General features: G+C 48.2%; 1 protein-coding gene across 14 annotated transcripts in view; it reads left to right on the forward strand.

The window, feature by feature from the left end:
- The window catches only part of RBPMS (RNA binding protein, mRNA processing factor), a 190348-nt gene that overhangs the window by 157509 nt on the left and 9794 nt on the right, over positions 1 to 23045 (forward strand). For 5 of the 14 annotated variants that reach the window (XM_063816987.1, XM_063816986.1, XM_063816985.1 and 2 more), the window contains exons 6-8: positions 5188 to 5318; positions 17237 to 17373; positions 19480 to 19549. In XM_063816987.1, coding sequence (XP_063673057.1) covers positions 5188 to 5318; positions 17237 to 17373; positions 19480 to 19549 — 338 coding nt within the window. The other 9 variants (XM_063816993.1, XM_063816988.1, XM_001167950.7 and 6 more) reach the window with 7 other exon arrangements.

A 23045-nucleotide genomic window follows, 5' to 3' on the forward strand; every position in this document is an offset into this window, starting at 1 on the left:
ACCTGCTTTCCAGGGGACTTGTCATCACCAGCAGCAGTGGGGGCATCACCCACCCCAGGGAGGAAAAGATGGTGTATAGAAGGGACCCCGAACTATGAGACAAGAGACTTGAGTTCTGGTCTCAGTTCAGACATTATAAGTTATCTGTGAGACCTTAGATAGATCTTGGTGCCTTTATGTGCTTATTTCTCTCCCACCCAGAATTAATCCTCAGTCTGGCTATTTCTTCACCTGAAGGCAGGATGGAAGTATATTTTTTCGTCATTCATTTTCTCAAGTATAAAGCAAATGGTTGATTTTTTTTTAATCTTTTTTTTTTAAAAATCTTTTCTTTTTTTTTGAGACAGAGTCTCGCTCTGTCACCCAGGCTGGAGTGCAGTGGTGCGATCTTGGCTCACTGCAATCTGCACCTCCCAGGTTCAAGCAATTCTTGTGCCTCAGCCTCCCAATTAGCTGGGATTATAGGCGTGCACCACCACACTCAGCTCAGTTTTGTATTTTTAGTAGAGATGGAGTTTTCCCATGTTGGCCAAGCTGGTCTCGAACTCCAGACCTCAAGTGATCCACCCACCTCCGCCTCCCAAAGTGCTGGGATTACAGGCGTAAACCACTGCATCTGGCCCAAATGGTTGATTTCTTGATATTGTCTTATAATATGGTGGTAGACACTGGTGAGCAAGAATAAGAGTGAGCTTGCCGTCCAGGAGGTAACTGCTGTGACTGGGGAGGTGCAGGATGTGGTGGAGCACAGAGAAAGCAGTCTTCTAGACTAGCAGTGCGAGACCAGGCCCCTCCCTGCCCCCAGAAGAGGCATCTCAGCAGAGCACACTGAGGAGTTAAGCTGGGTGGAAGGAGTAAGTAACTGATGAGTAAGAGTTAAGCCAGGCAAGAGGAGGGGGAGAAGAGTGCCTCTGGCAGAGGGAGCAGTGTGTGGGAGAGAGGCAGGCATAGTCATGCAATGGAAGTGACTGATCCCAGACCATGAGGGAGAACCAGATGAGAATCAGGGCTGGAGAGGAGGATGAGGGCCAGATCATTTGGGGTCTTATAGGCCATTACATGGAGTTTGGGCAGTATCCACAGAGCAAGAGGAAGTCATAGAAGGGTTTTAAGCGGGAGTGACATGACTGAATTAAGAGACAGGGTCTTACTCTGTTGCCCTGGCTAGAAGTGTAGTGGCACAGTCACAGCGCACTGCAACCTCAAATAAGTCCTAGGTTCGAGTGAACCTCCCACCTTAGCCTCCCGAGTAGTTGGAACTAAAGGCATGCACCACCAGGCCTGGCTAATATATATTTTTTTAAGATACGGGGTCTCGCTATGTTGCCCAAGCTTGTCTCAAATCCTGGGTCCAAGCGATCTTCTTCCTCCTGCTTCTGCCTCCCAGAGCACTGGGATTACAGGTGTGAGCCACTGCACGCAGCCAAACTGTGTATTTTTAAAGTTGTCTTGACTTGAGTGTGGAAGCCGGGAGGGCTTTTAGGAGGCCTTTTCAGTAATCCAGTAGTGTTGGTGAAGATCAAACTGGATTATGGGATAGATTCACCTAGATTCACCAGGACCTTGATGAAAGAATGAATGAGAGGGAGGATGGGGTGACCACCAGGTCTGTGGCTTGGGCAGCTGAGTGGAAGGTAGCATCTTGCTGAAATCTGGAGCCAACAAGGACAGGTCATTGAGGGAGCATGTTTAGTTTTGAGTATGTCGAGCATGAAGTTGCTATGGAATATTTCCAAATAGATGTTTTCAGGAGGCAAAAAAGTTCTTAAACCTTGTGTTACCAACTAAACTCAGAGATACATGGCCATACTTAAGTCCATTAAAGATTCTCCTTGTTCTTCCATCTCTCAGTTGTTTCTAAGAGTCATTCATGTTTATCTCTCTTTCAATGTGACCGTAGACTGTAAGCTTCACCTTTCTGCATCTGTTTCCTCATCTAAAACGAAAAGGCAGAAGATGATCTTCCCAAGCTCTGTAGGCTTAAACCTTCATCAGATGCTCTGCAGTTCTTTCATTTCAAAGGGATTACAGGGTGGAGTTGGAAGTTTCCAGTCCTTGTTTTTCAGAATCCAATTTGAGCTCTTCTGGTTGCATATTCTCATGCTAAGAAAAAAAGCCTATTCAGATGTATATTGTGAGCCCTCAACAACATTACCTCAGAAGGTGCAAAAAAGAAAAGATGTAGCCAGATTGGTGCAATGGGAAAGGATTTGCCCTGCCTCTCAGGAGGGATGGATTAGGCCCAGACAAAAAAGCCCTGGCCTCTTGATCTGCCCTCTTTCTGCTTACTGGGGCCTGGCTCACTCTGGGTGGTCAAGAGCCTCTTTTGTCAAGAGGAATCTCACCCCCTCCCTAAACTCCAATTCATCCCAGTGGGCCTTGGGCAGCAATCTTTGTCTTCTTTTTTCAGCCTTCCATCCTGTAAAGTTTGAGCAGGATGGGCAGTGACTCAGGAAGGTGAAACCCATCAGGGCCTTGCCTGCTCCTTCAGTGGGGAGTCCTTGTGAAGGGCTTGTGCTGTGGAAAACCAGTCTCTCTAGCTTTTGTAATTTTCTCAAGCAACGAAAAAGCAAACAAACGCAAAAAGCTTATTCTGCTTTAATACCCATTTCCGTCAAAGGAGTGTATGTGTGTGTTAGGAGAGTGCTCAGGCTCATACTGGAAAGTTAGGTGTTGGTGAGGACTGCTTCAGGTGCGATCCTGACCTGGTCAGACCATGTATCTTTTGATGTTTATGGTAATTCCACATTCCTTCATGATGGGAGAAGGGAGACAGAGATGATAAGATGTATCAAGGGATTTATCAAGTGTAAGTTCACCTTTATCTCTTTTAGGCTTCTGCCTCACTACTACGTTACTATTACTCAGCAATTTTGAGTTTAGGGGATTTCAGACCAAATCCTCTTTTCTGCTGGGCTGGGTTTTGTGCAAATATCAATGGTGAATTGTCTCTAAGCATCAGTAAAGAACTAATGGGAAGTAATGCTTCAGGATAAAAACAGAGAAAAGTCTGGGAAACATAAATTCCAGCAGTCAGGCTGACACTGAAATCTGATTCCAGCTTATCTCTGTTGCTTATCTCTTTAGGATCAGATATCTTAAAGGACATACTCATTTCATTTTTAAAAGTTTCTAAAGGAAGGACCTACTGATCAGGTAACCACCTCTACCCACCCCACCCCAGTTAGCCAGGAAGATAAGGAAGGACCACTGACAGGCTGCAGGCCAAACATGTTCCCCCTGAGGGCTCTGCCATTTGGAATCAGTTGTATGTATCAGTTTTATGGTCTTCTGCTATCACAGTGGGAACAGACAAGCATGGGCCACAGTGTACTGAGGATTTAAAAGACTCAGAATGTCTTAAAATAGCCTGGTCGCTAAACAACAATAATAGTTTGGCATTCCTGAGAATGGTTGTTTGTTTAAAATTCAAGGCATTGGTTCTGGTAGCAGTTAGTTTCCACTAGCTGGGCTCCCACGTGAGTTACTCTGGAAATCACATGGTCTCATCACAACAGGAAGCACACGGATCTATTAAGCTCCTCCCAGCCCCTCTGAGGGTGGTCCCTAAGCCTTGGGCTACAGGCACCTTCACACCCTAGAACACAGTAGATGCTGTGGACCTGATCATTTTAAGGACTCTGGTGTTGTTGCTTTCACCCTGACTAATAATGATCAGTCCACTCTTAGGGGCTTATTTCTCCCACCTAGATGCACAGGCAGTCTGTCTTTCTATCACCAAGTCCTGAGGAGGTAGTTTTTACTGCTTTGTTGAGAGGAGAAGGGAGTCAGGAAGGCCAACCAGCAACAGTATGTTAAACCACATTGTTGGGGTCCCATCATATCTGAAAATGGGTACAAACTGCCCTCTGAACGTATCATCTTGACTCCCTACCATCCTGAGAGAAGCTCGTGCCATGCAAGCTGGCTGTGGGGAAGCCTCACACAGGTTCTGCTACTTTCTGGTTTCGCCATAGAGCAGTCCCACATCACACCGAGCAAAGCAGTTTTCTGTTGCTAGCCCCCTTTCTGTATTGAAGAGTTTCGGGGGATGGGAAGGATGCAGAGACACTGGGCCTGGAATGGCTCCTTAGATGGTAGGAAGGAATAAAGTGACTCTGTTGACCTTGCACTGTAGACTCAGGGAAAGTACTGAATGGCAGAGTTACTAATGACTTTTATCAAATCACCTTTTGCTGACTCCCGTGTTAGTCCTGGATAGCGTCCTTGGCACACTTGATTTCAGATTTTGACAGGTGATAAAAGCACATATAGAGATTGCTGCTTCACAGGGCCCAGATTCCTTGCTATTGACTGATGTTATTTTTGCCTTTGCTGAGAAGCTCCCTCATGTGTTTGCTGTTACTTTTAATGGATTGCTTCCTGATACATGGGAGGCCCAGGCACTTGCCCTTCAATCTGGCCAACTGCAGCCTGACCTGGGTGGAATTGGAGCTGCCTGAGGAACACTTAGACCAGGCACTTGGCAATATGACTCACTTTTTTCCCCTAAAAGTTAGTCTGTAAAGAGCAACTGGAAATGTTCCTGTTTACATCTTTGTGGAGTGTAATTTTAATCAGGATTCTCAAGGTTTTTCACTTCAATTCTCTGAATTTTTAAGATCTTAAATGCCCTGTGGTCACAGTATTTGGCCCTGTACTTCTGAGGGCTACATGGAAAATGTTTGATGATCATGACTGACTTGTCAATAGTAATTATGCCAATAAACAGAAAAGTCTTCCAGTTCTGGTCTGTTGAGGCCCTGCCGTTAAGCCATGGTTTTCCCAAAGGCTCTGCAGTGGGTTCTCATGGGATATCTTTCATTGGTTCTTTCTCTCCCTTTTCCTCAGAGGGCCGCATTTTCTGTTTTGTGCAGGAAATTCCCACTGTTTTGGGTTCCCCAGCTACAGTCGGAAAGACATCAGAGTGTTCAAGGCGGAGTCCAGTCCTGAGATCTCAGCAGGCCAGACAGGCAGCAGATGCTTGTTGCTTTTCTTGTGTTATATTTTTCGTTCCCTTACTTAGCATTTGTGGGACCAAAGCCAACAAACAACAGGTTGTTAAAAGAATGAGAGTAATTTGACTTCCGACAGTGATTGGGGCTCGGGGTTGTTGGGTGTTTTGTTTTCTGATTTGAAACTAGCTGTATGGTAACCACTAACTCTCGCCTTATTCTTTTCTTGCAGATGAGCTCACAGTGCCTGCACTTTACCCCAGTAGCCCTGAAGTGTGGGCCCCGTACCCTCTGTACCCAGCGGAGTTAGCGCCTGCTCTACCTCCTCCTGCTTTCACCTATCCCGCTTCACTGCATGCCCAGGTAATTGATACCCATCGGCCAGGACTTCACTCACTTCACCACCAGTCCTTTCAAACTTGGTTCCCGAGAGCACACCATACAACTAACACCTATCCAGCTAACAGATCCACCTTCAAGAGATTAATGATCCCCTCTAAATCAAGCTGACACTCCTTCAGGACTTACGAGGATCGTCTGACAGCAATGATATCACCCACTGCCTGATGTTTGCCCCAAATGACACCTCTCTCTTCCTTAATGATCTCACCTCATGTCGCACATGAGAGACCGGAGCAGGTTTATCCACCTGGCTCCCAGCTAGCTAGAGGGCATCACCAGAGTGTATACGTGTGTGCCTTGTGTGGAAGGGCTGCAGAGGAAGGTGTGTGCTAGGAGAAGGGGATATGTGCGTCTGTGCGTGTTTCTGTGTGTTGAGAGTTTTCCACTCTCGTGTACGGTGAGAAGAATCTCTGACCAAAGGGAAAGCTTCCAGGGGGGAAGGCTGTACTTTCTTAAATATGTTACAGGAAAGATTAAGGGTTCCTTCTCTCCATTTTCAGGAAACCCTGTAGAAAAGGAGGTACAAGATAGTGTCTAAGATGGAATTACAGGTCAAGGTAGAGATCTCTATTCTGACCAGCTTTCTTTCTTAGTTAAAAATAGCCTGATTTTTATAAACAAACTTCCTGTTTCTCCGCAAAGATTACTGTCTACATACTAACACTTCCTCTCCCCTTGGAGAAAATATTTCTCTTAGCTTCGCTTTTAGTGCAAGTGGTAGTGATCAGTGTAAAGATTCACCTTTGGAGATCACCACTCATTCTTTGGCCTGCAAAGATTGATGACCAGTAACAAATAGAAAGTACGTACACAGGTTTCATTTGTCTTTCTGCATGTGTAATTCAGCCTTTAAATTTTAAATTTTTAAAAATTATTAGGCTGGACAGGCAGAGTTTTCGTTTGCCTGTTTTGCTCAGTGTTTGTTTACAAGGCTGGGTGAAATAAACAGCTTCCCAGAAAACCTCCTTCTGACTTAAAACTCTTTTATGTTGTACAGAATTCCCTGTCTTGATAAAGACCACCTAGAAGCAGCCCCCAGCGAGGGTTCTTGAAAGTCATAAGGTCGAGATTGTTGTTGGCTGAACATCTTTTAATTCTGAGTTACCAACACGTTGTGCGTGCATTGATGACCCGGCTTCCTGGCCTGCCCTTGGTGCCTGAGCCCCAGTAATGATTGCCCTGTATGTTGGGAGAAGAAGGGAGAAAGTAGTACAAGTAGTGAAGAAAAAAATGTAGGTGGTGTTGGTGGTTGAGAGTACATGGCACAGAAAATAAAGGAGCCAGGATTACCTGTGCCTTTGGCTTCTCCTTCCCCTGCTGCTTTTTCTTCCTTTTTCCATGTCAGTGCTTGGGAACCCTCACAACTGGCAGGTAATGGGGTCGGGATAAAATGTAAACCTGTGGGTGTCTTCTGCTGAGTCATTAGGATCTTTGTAGCAGGCTGCGGATAAATATGTGGATGACATGGGGCAACTAAGAGCCCCTTTTGCTTGCCACCTCCCACCCCTGCTCTGGATGGTGTCTCCTCTTGCTAGACTGCCGGGTACAGATCACGTGGCAATTAAGGCAAATGTTAATAAATACCATGAAACAGTGGTTTGCATAGTCTTCTGAATAGCCATGGCTTTGGTTAGTCAGCAACAAAGCCTTTCACCCTTACCCTGGATAATCAAGAGTTGACAACAGCCAGAAAGTACTGGGAATAGTGGCTTTTGGCCATGACATCTGCTCATTCTTCATTCATGTAATGGGTCAAATCAGAAGTAATTCTGGAGATATGGTATGGTAAGAGAAGGGCCTAAAAAGTCTCAAGAGATTAGAAGGCATATGCCATTGTAAGGAAGGATGAGGAGAGACAGTGCCAAGATTAGATGGACTCAGCCATTTGACTTAATGGGATGCACTGCCCATGGTGGCACCCTCCCCTGGGAGTTCTTCCTTGATCTTGAGACTTTCCCAAACTGGAATCCACTTAGCTCTGCCACATCGGTCCCAGATTTGGTGGGACTCTCCTCTGGTATCAGTTTTCAACGCCACTTCTTGTTTGGAGTCATTCCCAGTGCAGTCATGGACTCTATGAACAAATATGGTTATTTAAATGTATTTGTCCAGTATGAGAATCAGAATGAACTAGTAGAGGCTTTGCAGATCAGCTGGTCTGACCCATTTTACAGATGAGGAAACAGGCCTGAGAAGATGGAGGGAGTTACCCACAATCTGAAGGGGCTCTACCATGACTAGACCCAGGTCACCTGCCTCCCAGGCCTGGCTCTTTCCACTCCGAGGTGCTGGCTCACCACAGACTTATTCTTTAATGGAATTTTGGAAAGGCCTCACTCCAGTGACTCCTTGGATCTTTCTTCTCTAAGTAGATGGGAAGCCTGTAAGAAGAGACTTGGAGGCAAAGCAAAGGGAATCAGCACTTAACCCTCACCCAAAGGGCCCAAGAGAATCTTTAGTAACTGGAGGCAGAGCAGACTGGAGCCTCTACGGGGCATCTCCCCATATTGGAGAATTCAGTCTTTGTTTTGGAAATCTTATAATGTCTTTGGAGAGGCTTTAAATAATTTTGTTTTTCTTAGCAATGTTATGCTCTATTTTGAGACATGGATTTTTTTTTTCTTCTAGTGTTTCTCTCCTGAGGCAAAGCCCAACACACCTGTCTTTTGTCCACTTCTCCAGCAAATTAGATTTGTCTCTGGGAATGTGTTTGTAACATACCAACCTACTGCAGACCAGCAGAGGGAGCTCCCATGTTGAATTTGTTTGTTAGCTATCTTCCCCCCTTTCACAAAAACTATTTCTTGACGACCTTTGAGAGATTTCAATAAAAATTTTAATCAGAGCAAAAATGAACTCAAGTAGACTGCAGCGTTTTGTTTTCATGGTGATGCAATTTTGGAGCAAAGGTGTTACTCTCTGACTGAGGTTTTGGGAGAATTGGGCCTGTGACACCAAGTCTATTTTACATAGAAGGACTCAGAACGAGCTTCCTGGAGAGACCAGGTCCTGCAGCCGAGGCCACACTGCTGCTGCTTGTCTCTCCCTGGGCTCCCGGAAGAGCCACCAAGAGCTGCATGTTGGAAGCGTCTCATCCACCAGGAGACCTCACTTCAGCAGGGATGCTGCGTCTAGCTAGGGGAGCCCCTGTGAAACGTGTGGGTGCAGTGTGCAGTCTGCCCGCCGGGATCCACAGGAAGGAAGACCAGGAGACAAAGTGTCATTGAAAAGAAGTTGAGTCACATTTCTAGCTCTGCCCCGGCTTCAGCTGTGGTCTGGTACCCCTTCAGATTTCCCAGCTCTAAAGTAAGGATACTTATTTGCCATCAGATCCCATTTTTTAGAAATTATTGGATAAGGTAATAGGACTGAAAGCCTCAGTACTGACTTAATGTTTAGAGATCAAAGAGCGACCCTGTGCAGCAGACATCGGATTGCTAAGAAGATCATTAACATTTTTAAAAGTGATCATCCAGTTTACTTTCAAGGTCATTGGTATTTGAAATGTGTTAATTAGGAGAGGAAACTTTCATCTGTTGCTTTCAAAAAGCTTATACACTGAAGAGAGCACACAGCTGTTCTGTCACCTCACATTCACACACTTCCGCCTCTTAGGTTTGAGCTTATGTTCTGCTTTCAGTCTTGTTGTGATGGGCAGAGAGAAAGTCGTTAAAGTATACTGTCCTTACCACATTCTCGAAACACAACACCATACACCCTGTACTTCAGGCAGAGTCACAGTGTGGGGCCAGAAGCTTCTGTAGGTAAGTAGGACTGAGAGAGAAAGTCCTGGTTACCTGATTCCTTTTCAGAGGCCTCATTTGTCCAGAGTAACAGCAGTTCTATCGGATTTCTAATCGGGCTGCTGTACAGCTTACCTGGACATAAACCAAAGGTTTTAAAATTATAACACAGACTGCCTGAGGACAAGGCATGCATGTCCCTTGGGATGGCTCTGTGACACACTGGAAAAATTTTAAAGGTTAAACCCAAAATAAATACAGAAGTGGACCATGGGAAGAGAGACATAGGCTAACCAGGAAGGGAGCTCACAGAGGAGTAGATGGGCCTGGGAATAGTGGGTGGACTACCTGAACTGCAGGGCTGTCCCCACCACCCCTGTATCTGAGCAGTTGCTCATCAGCAGGGTGGGACTTCTGAAAACTAGATTTTAAAAAAAGCAAATCGTATTAAGCATCTGCATCACTATGCCCTGTAGGAAATAACTGAGGCAAAAGACACAAGGACTTCTGCTTTGGTGTCGGGTATGTTTTGAATACATAGAGTGTCGGGGGGTGTCTCGAGGGCAGTGCTGCGTATGCACCTCAGTGCGCACACAGCTCCTTAGGAGTCGCCCAGCAGCGAGACAGCTGTGGATCCCCTCCAGGCGCATGGGAGGCTCACAAGGCAAGGACTCTGATGGTTTTGGCTTCCACCTCCTGTACAGTGGCCAGTGCTGTGAGGGTGGTTGGTCCCACAGGGAAACCTGTGAACAGAGTCATGTCTGGGGCCCCAGGGACATGGCTTCAACCCCTCACCTGGCAGTCCTGCCTCCCAAAAGTAAGGCAGGAGTCCGGAGATTCCCAGTGCTTGCTTCTGTGAATCTCAGGTCACTTTAGCACTTGACCCCTGACCCCAGACTGCCTTGTCCTTGAGGCCTGGGATTCCTAAGGTATATACTGTCTGCTCCAGAGCTGTGGCTGTGGCTATCCGGAAAACCACAGCTTTGAAGGACTGCAGAGCTTGCCTTTGGGGCTGTTCTGCCCAAGGCCTTCCATTGTTTTCAGACATAAATGAAATTGTTAATCCTCTGACATTTACCTTTTCCTCTCAACCTGCAGCTCTGTGAAGGTCAGACTGTGAGGAGAAGCCACCCCTTGAGCGCTCCGTCTCCTGATAGTGCCAGCCTGGCCTGGTTTCCTGTTTGGTGAGGCTTTCTAGGAGCTTAGCTCTCACAGGAGGAGGGGCGGACGGGGAGGCCAGGCCTCATGCTCACAGCGCCAGCCTCCTGTGAGAGTGGGCTGGGTCTCCTTTCCTTTCCCAGGCCCTTCCTGGGGGCGATTTCTTTCTTTCTTTCTTTTTGAGGCAGAGTCTCGCTCTGTCGCCCAGGCTGGAGTGCAGTGGTGTGATCTCGGCTCACTGCAAGCTCCGCCTCCCGGGTTCACGCCACTCTCCTGCCTCAGCCTCCCAAGTAGCTGGGACTACAGGCGCCTGCCACCACGCCTGGCTCATTTTTTGTATTTTTAGTAGAGATGGGGTTTCACTGTGTTAGCCAGGATGGTCTCGATCTCATGACCTTGTGATCTGCCTGCCTCGGCCTCCCAAAGTGCTGGGATTACAAGCGTGAGCCACCGAGCCCGGCCAGCCTGGGGGCGATTTCTATGCCTGCCTCCTGATGCAGGGCCTGTGCTCTGAGCTGCGCCTTTCAGCAGAGCTCTGCGGGGCTTCATTTCCTTTCTAAGCTCATGGCAAGAATGTAGGTTGGAAAGGACAGGCTCTGGAACTCCCTGGCCAGACAGGAGCTCTGCCATTTACACGCTGTGCGACCTCAATTGAGCAAGTTTCTTAACCTCTCTGGGCTTCAGGAAAAGGGCCAATAATTCTTCACATAAACACTTAAGAGAATGCCCGGCACATTAGAAGGGCTTCATGTTTGCTTTAAAGGTAGCCCTTCCCAAGGATCTTTAAAGGGGCACTTGAATTTTCAATAAGGAGAAGGAAGCCCAGGACTAAGCCTAAGCTACCCACAAGGCTGTGACAGTTAAGACACAGGATGGCCAGCACATGTGGATGACACTAACGGGGGCTGCTAGAGACCTCACGGCTGGAGCCAAATGGAAGACTGGAAAGCATGAATGAATGACAGGAGTAAGATGAGGCATTGCAGTGACAGCACCACCCACAGCACCGATTGACAGCACCTGCCCTGCTCCTGGCAGTGTGATCTTCACAGCTTATGCCAGCACTGGGAGAGCTTATCCAAAAGAGGGCCTCCCCAAACCAGGCTGGACACGGCCACCGGAACACCCTTCTGACAGGAAATACATCCGGGGTGGAGGGGGCTGGGCAGCTGAAATCCCAGAGACAGAATGGCCCTTGCCCTCACGAGTTGCTTTACACAAACCCACTGTCCCTGACCTTTCCAGCTGCAGCCTTATCTCACTTTCCTATCGGAGAAACTGGAGAAAGAATCACAGGTCACCCAGCCCATTCCTCCCTGGACTTTCTGGCACTTTCTTCCCACAGTCCTTCTGCTAGGATTCTCCTCAGCCTCATTTCCAGGCAACGGAGTTACATCTTGTACTTGGGGATATTGTTCTCTTCACAGTTCTGCCATGAAACCCGAGAATCTGCCGCCGGCCAGGCAGATGCTCTCTCCCCGGTGACCCTCTCCCACTCTTCCGTCATTTGCAGTGAGAGAGACATCAGCATTTTGTCCTTCACCCTCTTTAGAAGCAGTCCTCCAAAACCATCCGTCCGGGGTGTTAGGAAGACATGTTCTTTTGTCCAGAACTGCTGCTGCTACTGAGGCCCAGGCCTCTCCATGTTGGGCAGTTTTAGGAGGAAATGCTGTTCAGAAACCAGAGTCAGTCCCCTAGTGTATGGCTGTGTGGCTTTGGCCAGGGTCACTCACCCCAAGGAGACTTCCGTAGAAATCACAGTATTATTCAGGATTGCCAGAACAGCTCAGCGTGGGCCTCCTCCTGACTGGGGGCAGCATTACTCTCCATTACTCCATTACTCTCCATTTGGTACACTGTTTTCCAGGTTTCTAAGTGTGTTCCATGTTGTCCTTTGCGGAAGGTTAAACTCCCCAGATCCTACGCGCCTTCTCCCCTGTCCTTAATAGTAGTAAGAGCCCAACCCTGAGTCCCAACAAGTCGCACCTGGAAGTGCCGTCTGCGCTCGGCTCTTCCCTGGGATTAACAACCGCGTGGCCCAACTGTCACAGTCGGGTGCTGCTGAGCGCCTGGCACCTAACTGGGACTCAGTTTTTTAAATCAAACAAACCTGATTTTAATGACAGTTTCTACCCACTCTGCTAAATTTGGGATCCTAGGCAAGTTGGTTTTTAACTGCACGGAGCCTCAGTTTCCTCATCTATAAATGGGAAGAATGAACATCTCCACGGGTTTATTTTGCAGAAAACAGTAAGATGTTTGGCTTAAAGTCATAGTTATGATTAAAATAGTTCTTCCAATGCCTTCCCTTTGTCAGGATTCGATCTGGTGTGGCCCAGAGGCTCCTGAGCCCTCCCTGTAAGCTTGAGAAGCACTTAGGACACAGGGACTCCTGACCAGCACCCTGATAAGAGAAACCTAAGGGCCTGGGCTCTTTGCTTTGGTAAAGAAGAGAAACACCAGAGCCAGGGTGAGAATGGTCCGTGGCTGTGGCGTATACCGAGAGGAGGCTGTCTGGTTGGGTCAGCTGGGTGTGCACCCAAGGTTTTTTTCTTCTGTAGGCATAGGCACCCAGATGCCGTCCGGAAAGTATGTGAACTCTAACTGCTTTGGAAACAAAACCAAGGCCACAGAGAAACTGTGGAATTATAAAATGTAGCCTTCATAAAAGGGGAGAGTGAACTTTTCTGTGAAGAAAACCAATTGTGACAGTAGGGGTAAAGGAAAATCAACTCCAAATGGAATCATGTTTTATTCAGGATTTGTGCTGCCGGTGGGGAAGGCCAGACCCAGCGACAGGATGGGAAAGTGGGACACCCCAACTTCAAGCTTTGTGCGTTCTGCCACGAAGTTCTATGCGCTTCACTGAGCTCAGCTCCTGGGGACCTCTAATGGCCCTTGATAGCAAACATAGTTAAAAATTAACAGACTGACAGAATTAAATATGGATGACAAGCAACCACTGTGGACTTAATCTGACACAGGGTGTTACACGCTTGGGTGCTTTTAACCCAAGTGGCATCTCAAGTGAACTTCTGAGATGTCTGGGCACATTTCACATGCCTGTTTGGAAGCAGAGCCTAGCTTGTGCTTAGGACAGACAGGAAAAGAGTCTAAGAGCCCAGGAGAGAAAATTCTCCCTGGAGGCTTTTGTTGCATTAAACCCAGCTTTGATCAGGCTTACCAGGATGTACTCACAGTCCTAGGACCTTGTCCTTGTGGTCTAGACCTTGTCCCTGCCTGGGCTCGGACCTCAGTAGCACCTGCCATCGTGACTGGAAGATCTGGCAAGAGCACAAGGCCAGCGGGGAGCATGGCCTCCTCCAGCTAGGACTTTCTTGCTCACCTCTTTTCCAGCTGTTGGGGCAGGTGAGATGGCAGCCTTAACCAAGGACCGAGTCATACAAATCTTGACATTCTGCCTAGATCATAGCGACTTAATTGCCCTAGGCAAGGAGTATTAGGTGCCAGACAGGTAGTGAAGAATGCTAATGGCGTTTTCATGCCTGAGTCTGCTGAGAAAGAGTATAGGCTGCCGATTCTGGGGGGCAGGGAGAAGAGGAGCGGTTCCTTTACAAGAGGGCCTCATTTCATGCAGCAGCGAAATTCCTAAAAAGTGTTCTTCCAGTTTTGGTGAGTGCTTTTTTAGAAATGGAGGTGAGGGTTGCTGTTTAAAAGAATCTTGCAATCAGCGCTGTAAGGAAGACAATCTTTTTGTATTGCACATCATCCCTCCAGCCTATTCGATGAGTTTGGAGTTTCTTGGACCAGATGATGCTGGGCTTGGCAGCCTCTCTTCAGCCTGGCAGTCTCTGACAGAGCTTGCTGTAATGGCCTAACGTGCTTTATTTGGTGATGCTACCCAAAAGTGGATCCTGAGGTCTGGAATGAGTAGGGCAGAGCTGATGGTAGGTAGTCACTGTGTGAGTGGTTCCCTGCAGTTGCTCAGTGTTGGGAACGCGCCCCACAGCGAACTTCAGCGCTCCATTCTAGGGAGAGTCATGGAAACCTGCCTGAGAATATCCATGCCTTCAAAACATTAACCCATTAGTTTGAGATAACATTCTTGTCATTTACATAAAACAACTTGTTCAAGCTACTGTGGGTTTTGTTTTGTCTTTTGTTGAGGAAGTCTCCCTCTGTCACCAGGCTGGCATGCAGTGGCGCCATCTCAGCTCACTGCAACCTCCACCTCCCAGGTTCACGCAATCCTCCTGCCTCAGCCTCCTGAGTAGCTGGGACTACAGGTGCACACTACCACACCCAGCTAATTTTTTGTATTTTTAGTAGAGATGGGGCTTCGCCATATTAGCCAGGATGGTCTCTATCTCTTCACCTCATGATCCACCCGCCTCAGCCTCCCAAAGTGCTGGGATTACAGGCATGAGCCACGGCGCCCTGCCCAAGCTACTGTTATTAACTATTTTGTTCAAAGAGGGATAGCTGACGTCTGAATGTGGTGCAGGGGAAACCTGCATTCAGGTACAGCATCTGCACTAGGGAAGGTGAGAGAAAATCTGTAGCTGCTCCATGTACATGAGACATCAGAGCACTAGCCGGTTTGGTGGTCTGTCTTCCAGCTCGAAGCATGCAAATGGCACAGCCCAGCCTCTTAGATCCACCAAATGCTACCACTGGAAGGGACCTTCCAGACCAGCATTTCTCAACACCCACAGGGATTCACAGCTGTTCCATAATCCAGAGATCCTGCAGTCAGATAAACTTGGGCAGCACAGGTCTAGATCAAGTCAAACAGGTTTCTTTATTTTGGAACTTCTTGGAGCCGTTACTGTGCCCACATGTATCAAGAAACTGCTGAAGGGACCAAATTGTGCATTTCTCTCTAATGTCCTTAACATTAGAGCACTTCTAGACCAGTGTTCTTCCAGCCATACTTTTCGAAACCTTAATTAAAAGCAGCATCTCTCAGACTTGACCATGTGCCTGGTGATCACCTGGGGGGCTGGTTACAGTGTCGTTTATTGGATGCCTCTCCCAGAGTTTTGGCATTTCTGACAAGTTCCCAGGTGATGCCGATGGTCCAGGAACCTGAGAACCACTGGTCTAGGCTTACCCCTTCATTCCCCAGAGAAGAAAACAGTCCAACCAGAGAGTATTTGCTTTCAGTAGTGACTATTAATTGAGCCAGTCACCTGCTAAGCACTTCTCGTGACTCTTTCTAAGGGCAAGTATGATAGTGGGATTCAGCCCCTAGAAAGGGGATAGCGCAATGCAAATCATTACTGTAGAGTTTTACCCTGTGCCAGTCACTCACCACTGCAGAAGGGTTGGTACTTCAGGCAGGGCGTCCTCCCGAGACTAGTCAAGGTCTTCCTGTCCTTGGCATCAGTATTAGGAACATAAATTCTGTCTGTATTTAATCCTCTGGCCCTTCATTTTCTCATCTATAAATGGAAGAGGATGGAAATTATTTTTATGGGTGGGTACTGCTTTCTCTAGCATTCCATTTGATTTTTACTCTGAGTTGCTTCTTTTTCTGGGTATCTTGGTGCTCTCCTGTTGTCCAATCTGTCACCATGCTGAGTGCTGGAGACTTACAGTGTTAGCCATGCAGGGGCACTGCATTTTCAGAGCATTCCTGAAGAAGAGGGATGGTAGAATCCCAAACAGTGTGGCCCTGGGTAGTGAACTGTAACATGGTAATAACTTACCACTATTGTTAAGTTCTAGTGGAGAAGATTCCCAGGGTCATCCACGTTGCCTTAGATGTCACAGGCTGTGTGAAGTGCTTAGCGCGGTCTCTGACGCAGACTAAATGTCAGGGTCAGTTTGGTTAAGTATATTGTGTTAAAGTTTCTCACAGGGTCTTGAGAAGCCCCTGGAATTGTGTGCAAGACTGTGAGTGTGCACATTTGAGAGAACTATGGGAGAAGAGAGGGTGTGTGTTTGTGTACGCATACGTTTTCTGCACACGGCATGAAGAAATGTGAGGGGCCGCTGCCTTGCATGGAAGGCCAGCCCTCGTCACATTATTCTAATGAGGAGCCCTAAACTAGCCTGCTGAACTGTTTGGAGAGGACCTTGACGCAGGCAGTCTGGAGGGAACTGTAGGTTTCCCCGTTAAGAAGAATTGTAAAGCAGCCCTTATGGGATGGGCAGGAGTGACCTGGGGCCAAAAGCCCAGCAGAACAAGCAGCCCGAATGGGGCTAAGAGAGAACCCTCTCCTCATTACCCCCACACAGTGATTAGCGCAGAGCAGCTTGTTCCCCACCACCAGGCCGGCTGCCCGAACTCTGCTGTGCACCATGAGCCCTGCCGCTCTGCCCGGCTGTGGTGCGGGAACCTGGATGAGCCGCTCAGACTTGGCCAGGGGGGCACTGCCCTCTGCTGGAAGCTGGGCGCAGCGGAGCCTCTCAGGCTGGAAGAGGAGGCAGCCGTGGGTGTCTGTGGATGCGGTGAGAAGAGCCCCCCCTTGGCAAGCACGTAGTGTCCTAGCCTGAGACACAAGAGCAATGAATTCAGGGGTCTGTGTGTCCGCCACCCGCCACCACATCCACTCTGAGGAGCAGCCACCTATTGCATCACTGGCGTCCTCACTCCTCAGCTGAGCACAGCCTCCCCTGGACCCCACAGCTCGGAACCCGCCTTCATGTCACTCTGGAGTGCGCCTCCACCAGGCTGACAAGAGCCTGAAGACGGGCTGCACGCTCGTCCCCAACCCTGCAGGCACCTGTGCGAGTGAGAACGTGAGGGCTGTGTGCGAGAGCTGGTCAGAGAGGCTGGGGCAGGGCTTCCTTCTCGCAGTCACCTGCACCGAAAGCAGAACCATGCCATCCACTGTGCGGCTCTCCTCCCCGGGCAGCCCTCCCCTTCCTGTGTCTCCTGTGAAACACCGTCATGTCTTGGCCTCGTCGGGGCTCAGCGCCCCAGCCCACACCCAGGCCGCACCAGTCACACCACTGCGCTCCACACTGACCCAGTGCACACAGACCCATCACCCTCTACTGTGTGTTTAGGTGTCCAGCCCCCCACCTGCCATGGGGGCTCTGTGTCCCCGCCCCGTCCTTTCCCACCTGTCTCAGGAAGGCAGCTCCAACTCTGCTCTTTGCTTAGTGAGCAAGTGGATTCAGATGCACCAGGCCGTGAGCCGTGGGTAGGTATGAGTTCTTTCTTCTCCCCACCTCTGCCCTCCCTCTCCTCCCCTGGACTCTTCTGTCCCCTTCCCTGCCCGCCCCTACCTCACCCCCATCTTCCCCACTCTTGCCCTCCTTCTTTTGTTCTGAACACACTTCTAATTTCCCAGAGGAGTGTTTTCTAGCCTCCCTGCATGGGAAAAGTTTCTGACCCTTGTCCCTGTAATTGCAATGAGTGTTGGGAGTGACCCCAGCCCTGCCTTAAATGAGCTTTGGTACCCACTGGTGGCCCTGAGGACAGCAACTTTGCCTTTCCCTGATACTGGGGACCCTGCTCTAGCTGGTCATCTGATCTCTGGTCATATCTGGCATGGTCGCCAGAAGAGACCCAATGCACAGGCAGCCTGACGGAGTCGTGGTGCAGGCAGAAGCTCCGGTGTGTCCTAAGCCTGCGTTTCCTGACTCAGGCCAGCAAGGAAAGAACCGCTCGTGAGGAGGCCCATGGGGAGGAGGAGATTCCCAGGCCGCCTTGTGCTCGGACCAGGGACAAGGTCGGGGTGCTGTGTCGGATTTCTCTAGGACCCAATTTCTAGACATCCCTGCTTTTAGAATCAAGTTAGGGGATCTCGTGGGGCTCATCCTGGATTCTGACCCAGCCCACTGGGCTGTGTGACCAAGGTCATTGAGAATCCCCAGATTTCAGCTGGTGCCCACACCTGTAAAACAAGGAGATGAGGCAGGAGCCTTCCAGCAGTCCCTTCAGAGCCCTGCGTTGTGCAGTGCTGCCTCCCAGACCCCCCTGCACCTCCATTTCAGCCAGAATGGCTCTTGCTTCATCATTAAGCTTTGGAGATCTCAGTAAGTCCTCCTCTGCCACCCTGCGGGAGGGCATCGCCTCACCTGGCCCCACAGGCCTCACCTTCTCCACTCCCAGCAGCACTTCTGGGCTGCTCATGGTGGTCATGGGGAGACCATGCCGCCTCCATGTGAAAGGAAGAGCAGTGGGAGGCGGGCATCTCTTGCCTGTGTCCAAAAACTAACATGGCCAGTGATGGATGCCGTTAAAGACAAACTGCGCTTGCCCTTTTGGGTGTTTTGTTTTGTTTTTTGTTTGTTTTGAGATTGAGTTTCATTCATTGCCCAGACTGGAGTGCAGTGGCGCAATCTCAGCTTACAGCAACCTCCCCCCTCCTGGTTCAAGCGATTCTCCTGCCTCAGCCTCCCAAGCAGCTGGGATTACAGGCATGCGTGCCCACGCCCAGCTAATTTTGTATTTTTAGTAGAGATGAGGTTTCTCCATGTTGGTCAGGCTGGTCTTGAACTCCTGACCTTAGGTGATCCGCCCGCCTTGACCTCCCAAAGTGCTAGCATTACAGGCGTGAGCCACCACACCCTTTTTTTTTTTTTTTTTCATGTTTTCCTTGGCATAGGACCTGGAATATGCTGCCAGGTGGGCAAAGTGTTGCTCAATGCACCTGTGTTTGCGGCTGCCCTTCCACTTTAGAAAGCTAATGGAAGAGACAGGGCTGCTGGTCCCAGCTGGGAGGCTCCTTGCTAAAGGCTGTAGGCCCATCTCCTCAGTAGGGTGAACAGAGGGCCTGGGGTACCAGACACCCACAGTGCCAAGAAGCTGGAACCCTTTTTTTAAAAGAACAGAAACAGAATCACAAAGTAGTCCTGGCCAGGCCACTGGTGTGGATGGGGTCATGAACTGCCCCTTCCTTACCAAAGCAGCTATGTTTCCACACTCTGCTTAGAAAGCCATTAGATAGCCTTTCACCAGCCTAGGCCTGGGAAAAGGAATTCGCTGTGCCGGATCTTAGCCTCAAATGGCTGCTAACCTTTAAAAGGAGGATGAGAGCAGAGGAGTTGGTGGAACCTCGGGCACTTCTCGAGGTGGGTGCTTTCCTCAGAGAGCTTGCCCGTGTGTTCATAAGGGTGTGTGGAATGCCTCTCAGGACACCGCTCTGATGCTTTTCAGCCCCTTGGGGAAGAGACCCTCACAGGCTAGTCTGAGTGGGTACCATCTTGGAACAGTAGGGAAGTGGTAGCCAAGCAGGACCCTCCGTGAGAATGGGGATATGCTGGGGAGCCCTGGCTCACGGCCTTCTCCCATGTCTTTTCAGATGCGCTGGCTCCCTCCCTCCGAGGCTACTTCTCAGGGCTGGAAGTCCCGTCAGTTCTGCTGAATACTATGTAAGTACTCGCTTTCCTTTGGAATGTGCGAAGCCCCTAGAACACATCTGTACATGGTGGGTGCGCCATGAACGCAGCTCTCCTCCTTTCTCTGCACCCACACCTTATGCACCTCCTTTGATTGTCCATCTTTGTTAAACTCACTTGAACTTCTAGGTACGGGTGCTAGTCTGTTTGAATCTAACTTAGGAAACCAGTACCTGGCCTCCCCACTTAAAAATAAGCAGTCAGTGCTAATTTCTGTAGAACAGCTGTCAGAACATTTTATTACCTAATTGTAGTTCACCTGCTGCCAGCATTAAACCAAAACCTTAAGTTGCAGGAATAGTCATCCACTAATTTACACAGTAGTTGATTATGGGAGATTTATTAGAATGAGTTTCCCTGCATACATCATATCCAAAGTACTAATCGTTATAAAATACCTCATTTTCCTACCAAAGGTGCAGTGCACAGTTCCAGCAGGCTTTCCTTTAAGGTTTTCATCATGAAGGAAGCACTATCCTAAATGGGCATTTTTGTGCCATTTTAGGCCTAACGTTGCTTCAGAGGACTACCAAATGCCTTTTCTCCATTTCTACAAAATACCAAATGCCTTCTGTAATTCAGAAATTCTGAATTTCTGTTAAGTACAAGGCACTGTTCTTCTAAACTCTAATTTAGTATGTGAATTTGGAGAGTCTACTTAGAGTTAAGTTTTTAGAATGTTTTAGTTCCACCATCAGTCTTCTCTTGGTTTACACAGTTCCTTCATGAAATAGGAAGAAAAATGAGAAGAGGGAGGGGCCTGATCCTCATCCTGTTAGAAATGCTAAAGAGATCATGGCAAACCTGTGCACCTGATTTTACAATAGTGTCATGGGCCTTTCCTTGGAGACTTCTATTGTAAGATAAAAGTACTTCCAAACTAAACTAGTGTTCTTTTCTTTTTCTACCATTAATACTGAGTCCATGTGCTTTTGTTAGATCATTTGAAGCCATTTAGATAGACTCTTCTGGAGAGGCATTCTGTGGAAAGAACAGGCCCCTGGTCAACTTAGATTCCACTTAATGGAGAAATGTTTCAGACCTCTCACAAGAAAAAGACACTAGAGCTGAACTCGCGCAGGTCAGTGCCTGTCAGTGAAGAAGAAAGAGAGCATTAATAAGATTTTTAAACAGTGCTAGGGTTTATTGTACAAGGTAAGTTGCCCTGTTGACCTGAAGTCTCAGTTGGTGGGTCAGGTCACCTTCAAGATCTGGGAGGACTGCTGAGTGTGGACTTCATGTTTGAGGTTCTCATCACGCAGGAGGCCGGCCCTTTTGGATGAGCTCAGGTCCGAGTCAGAAGACCCCTTCTGTGTTCGCAAAGGAGAGGTCTCAGCAGATAGTAGAGAGATGAGTAATGGGCATGAGAGTGTCGGAAGCCCACAGACGATTCTCACAGCAGCCAGTCATAGCCCAGCAGCCACCTGGCCATTCACGGCCCTTTCTCTGATGGCAGGGATAGGAAAGTTGAGAGAGAGCGCTCTGTGCTTTAGGACATCAGCATCAGGAAGCTAAAATTGTATCTACTCTTCCTCTAACCCAATGTATTTCATATTTTAACTCAAATACTTCATATTCGACTGTGGCCAAATAATAATAGTCCTCAGGGGCAATCGCAGGTGAAGTACACAAATCCTTCCAAGGTCAGTGAAACAAATTTCTTTACCCAAAGATTCTCAGAACCTTTATTACCATATGAACATCATGAATATTTAAGAGGAGGGGGCTCTGGTACACGGTGTTCCTCAAGCTTACTTGAAACCAGGTCATCCTTTTTTCACAGAATCTTAGGAGACTAACGTTTCCTGCCTGGGGGAACCGTATCCTAACCTCTTAGCCAGAAACGAAACCAGAGGCCCCCATATATAGAGATCCTTGGATGAGTATTCATGTGTGATACTGCTCATTAATCTGTGATGATATTTAAAAACCCAGACAATGTAGTAGTTTTTCTTGTACTACTTTTGTTTGTCCCTTATTCTGAAATTACATGTCGTGTGTGTGCGCGCATAAGTATCCTTTTTAAATGGTAGTGTTAGGAAATGGTAATTGTCTCTTAAATGTCCTTTATTAACAATTCATGATAGATAAAATGTTCTTTTAAAATGTTTAATTATTTTGTGAATTCTAAAAGTTTGCTTTTTAGGAGAGATTTTTTTGCTCCAGGGAATACCATTTTTAAGCTATAAGACTATATCTGAGATATAGTCTAGGGTCTATGAAGTCCAGAATTTTGTAAGTCCATGTTTCGTCTTCATATGCCCATAATTGACTTTTAAATACAGATCCCAAAGCCTTACTTATTTGGTTGCATAGGAACCTCCCCGTTACCATGGTGCCCAGCACTGCCTTACAACTCCAGATGGCACTAAGCGGACCCTGCTGTGAGCACGTCCCTATTCCATGACAGTGTGTTGAGCTCTCCATTGTCAGAGGCTGGTAGGGTGTTCAGCTAGAGGTGCCTAGGATGAGGTAACTGGAAATTCTGAAGCACACAAGAGAAGGCATGGCTTGAAACATTGACCTGACCCTCAGCATAAACTGACCGTTGAGGAAGTTCGTGAAACTGGAAGAGAGGCCACTTGCCAAGCACATCTGAGAGCCAAGAGTCAGCAGAGAAAGAGCAGCCCCCAGAGAGTGGAGAGGGGGCTGGAGAAGCAGGGGGCGCCAGCCACTTCTGTCAGTCAGATGCTTTACGAAAGTCAAGCATGGTGAGAGAAGACCTTCAACCTGGCAATTTCAGTTGGTAGAGAAGTGGGCAAAGGATGTTGGCCTGGGACCTAAGGAAGGGCTTTTTTCCCCTTAAGAATTTATGTAGGCCACAGAGAAGACATCCATTGTGAAGCAGTTGCGTGGGTTCCAGTGACAGAGATCCTGGGTTTCATTTGTATCTGCTCACCTAATTTTTTTCCAAATCATTTCTCACAGACCCTTCAGCAATGGCTACTAGAAGGACGAACAATTGCCCTCCTTTGGAAGTACGGCTAATAAAAGCCCTAGATCCGAATAAGATCCGAATAAGATCCGAATAAGAATATGTAATGGACCAGGCGCAGTGCCTCACGCCTGTCATCCCAGCACTTTGGGAGGCTGAGGCAGGCGGATCACTTGATGCCAGAAGTTTGAGACCAGCCCAGCCAACATGGTGAAACCCCGTCTCTACTAAAAATACAAAAATTACCCAAGCATGGTGGTGGGTGCCTGTAATCCAAGCTACTAGGGAGGCTGAGGCAGGAGAATCGCTTGAACCTGGGAGGCAGAGGTTGTAGTGAGCCAAGATCACGCCACTGTACTCTGGCCTGGGCGACAGAGCAAGACTCTGTCGCAAAAAAAAAAAAAAAAAAAAAGTATGTAATGTCTCCCGTGGATGAATCATTTGTTCTGAGCTAAGCTTGGGCCATGGGCCAGACTCCTTCCTCGGAGCCTGTGGGGAGCAGGTGAGGAAGGAGTATGGATAATGGTGTCCGTT

This window comes from Pan troglodytes, chromosome 7 (assembly GCF_028858775.2).
Source record: "Pan troglodytes isolate AG18354 chromosome 7, NHGRI_mPanTro3-v2.0_pri, whole genome shotgun sequence".
NCBI classification, from domain to species: domain Eukaryota; kingdom Metazoa; phylum Chordata; class Mammalia; order Primates; family Hominidae; genus Pan; species Pan troglodytes.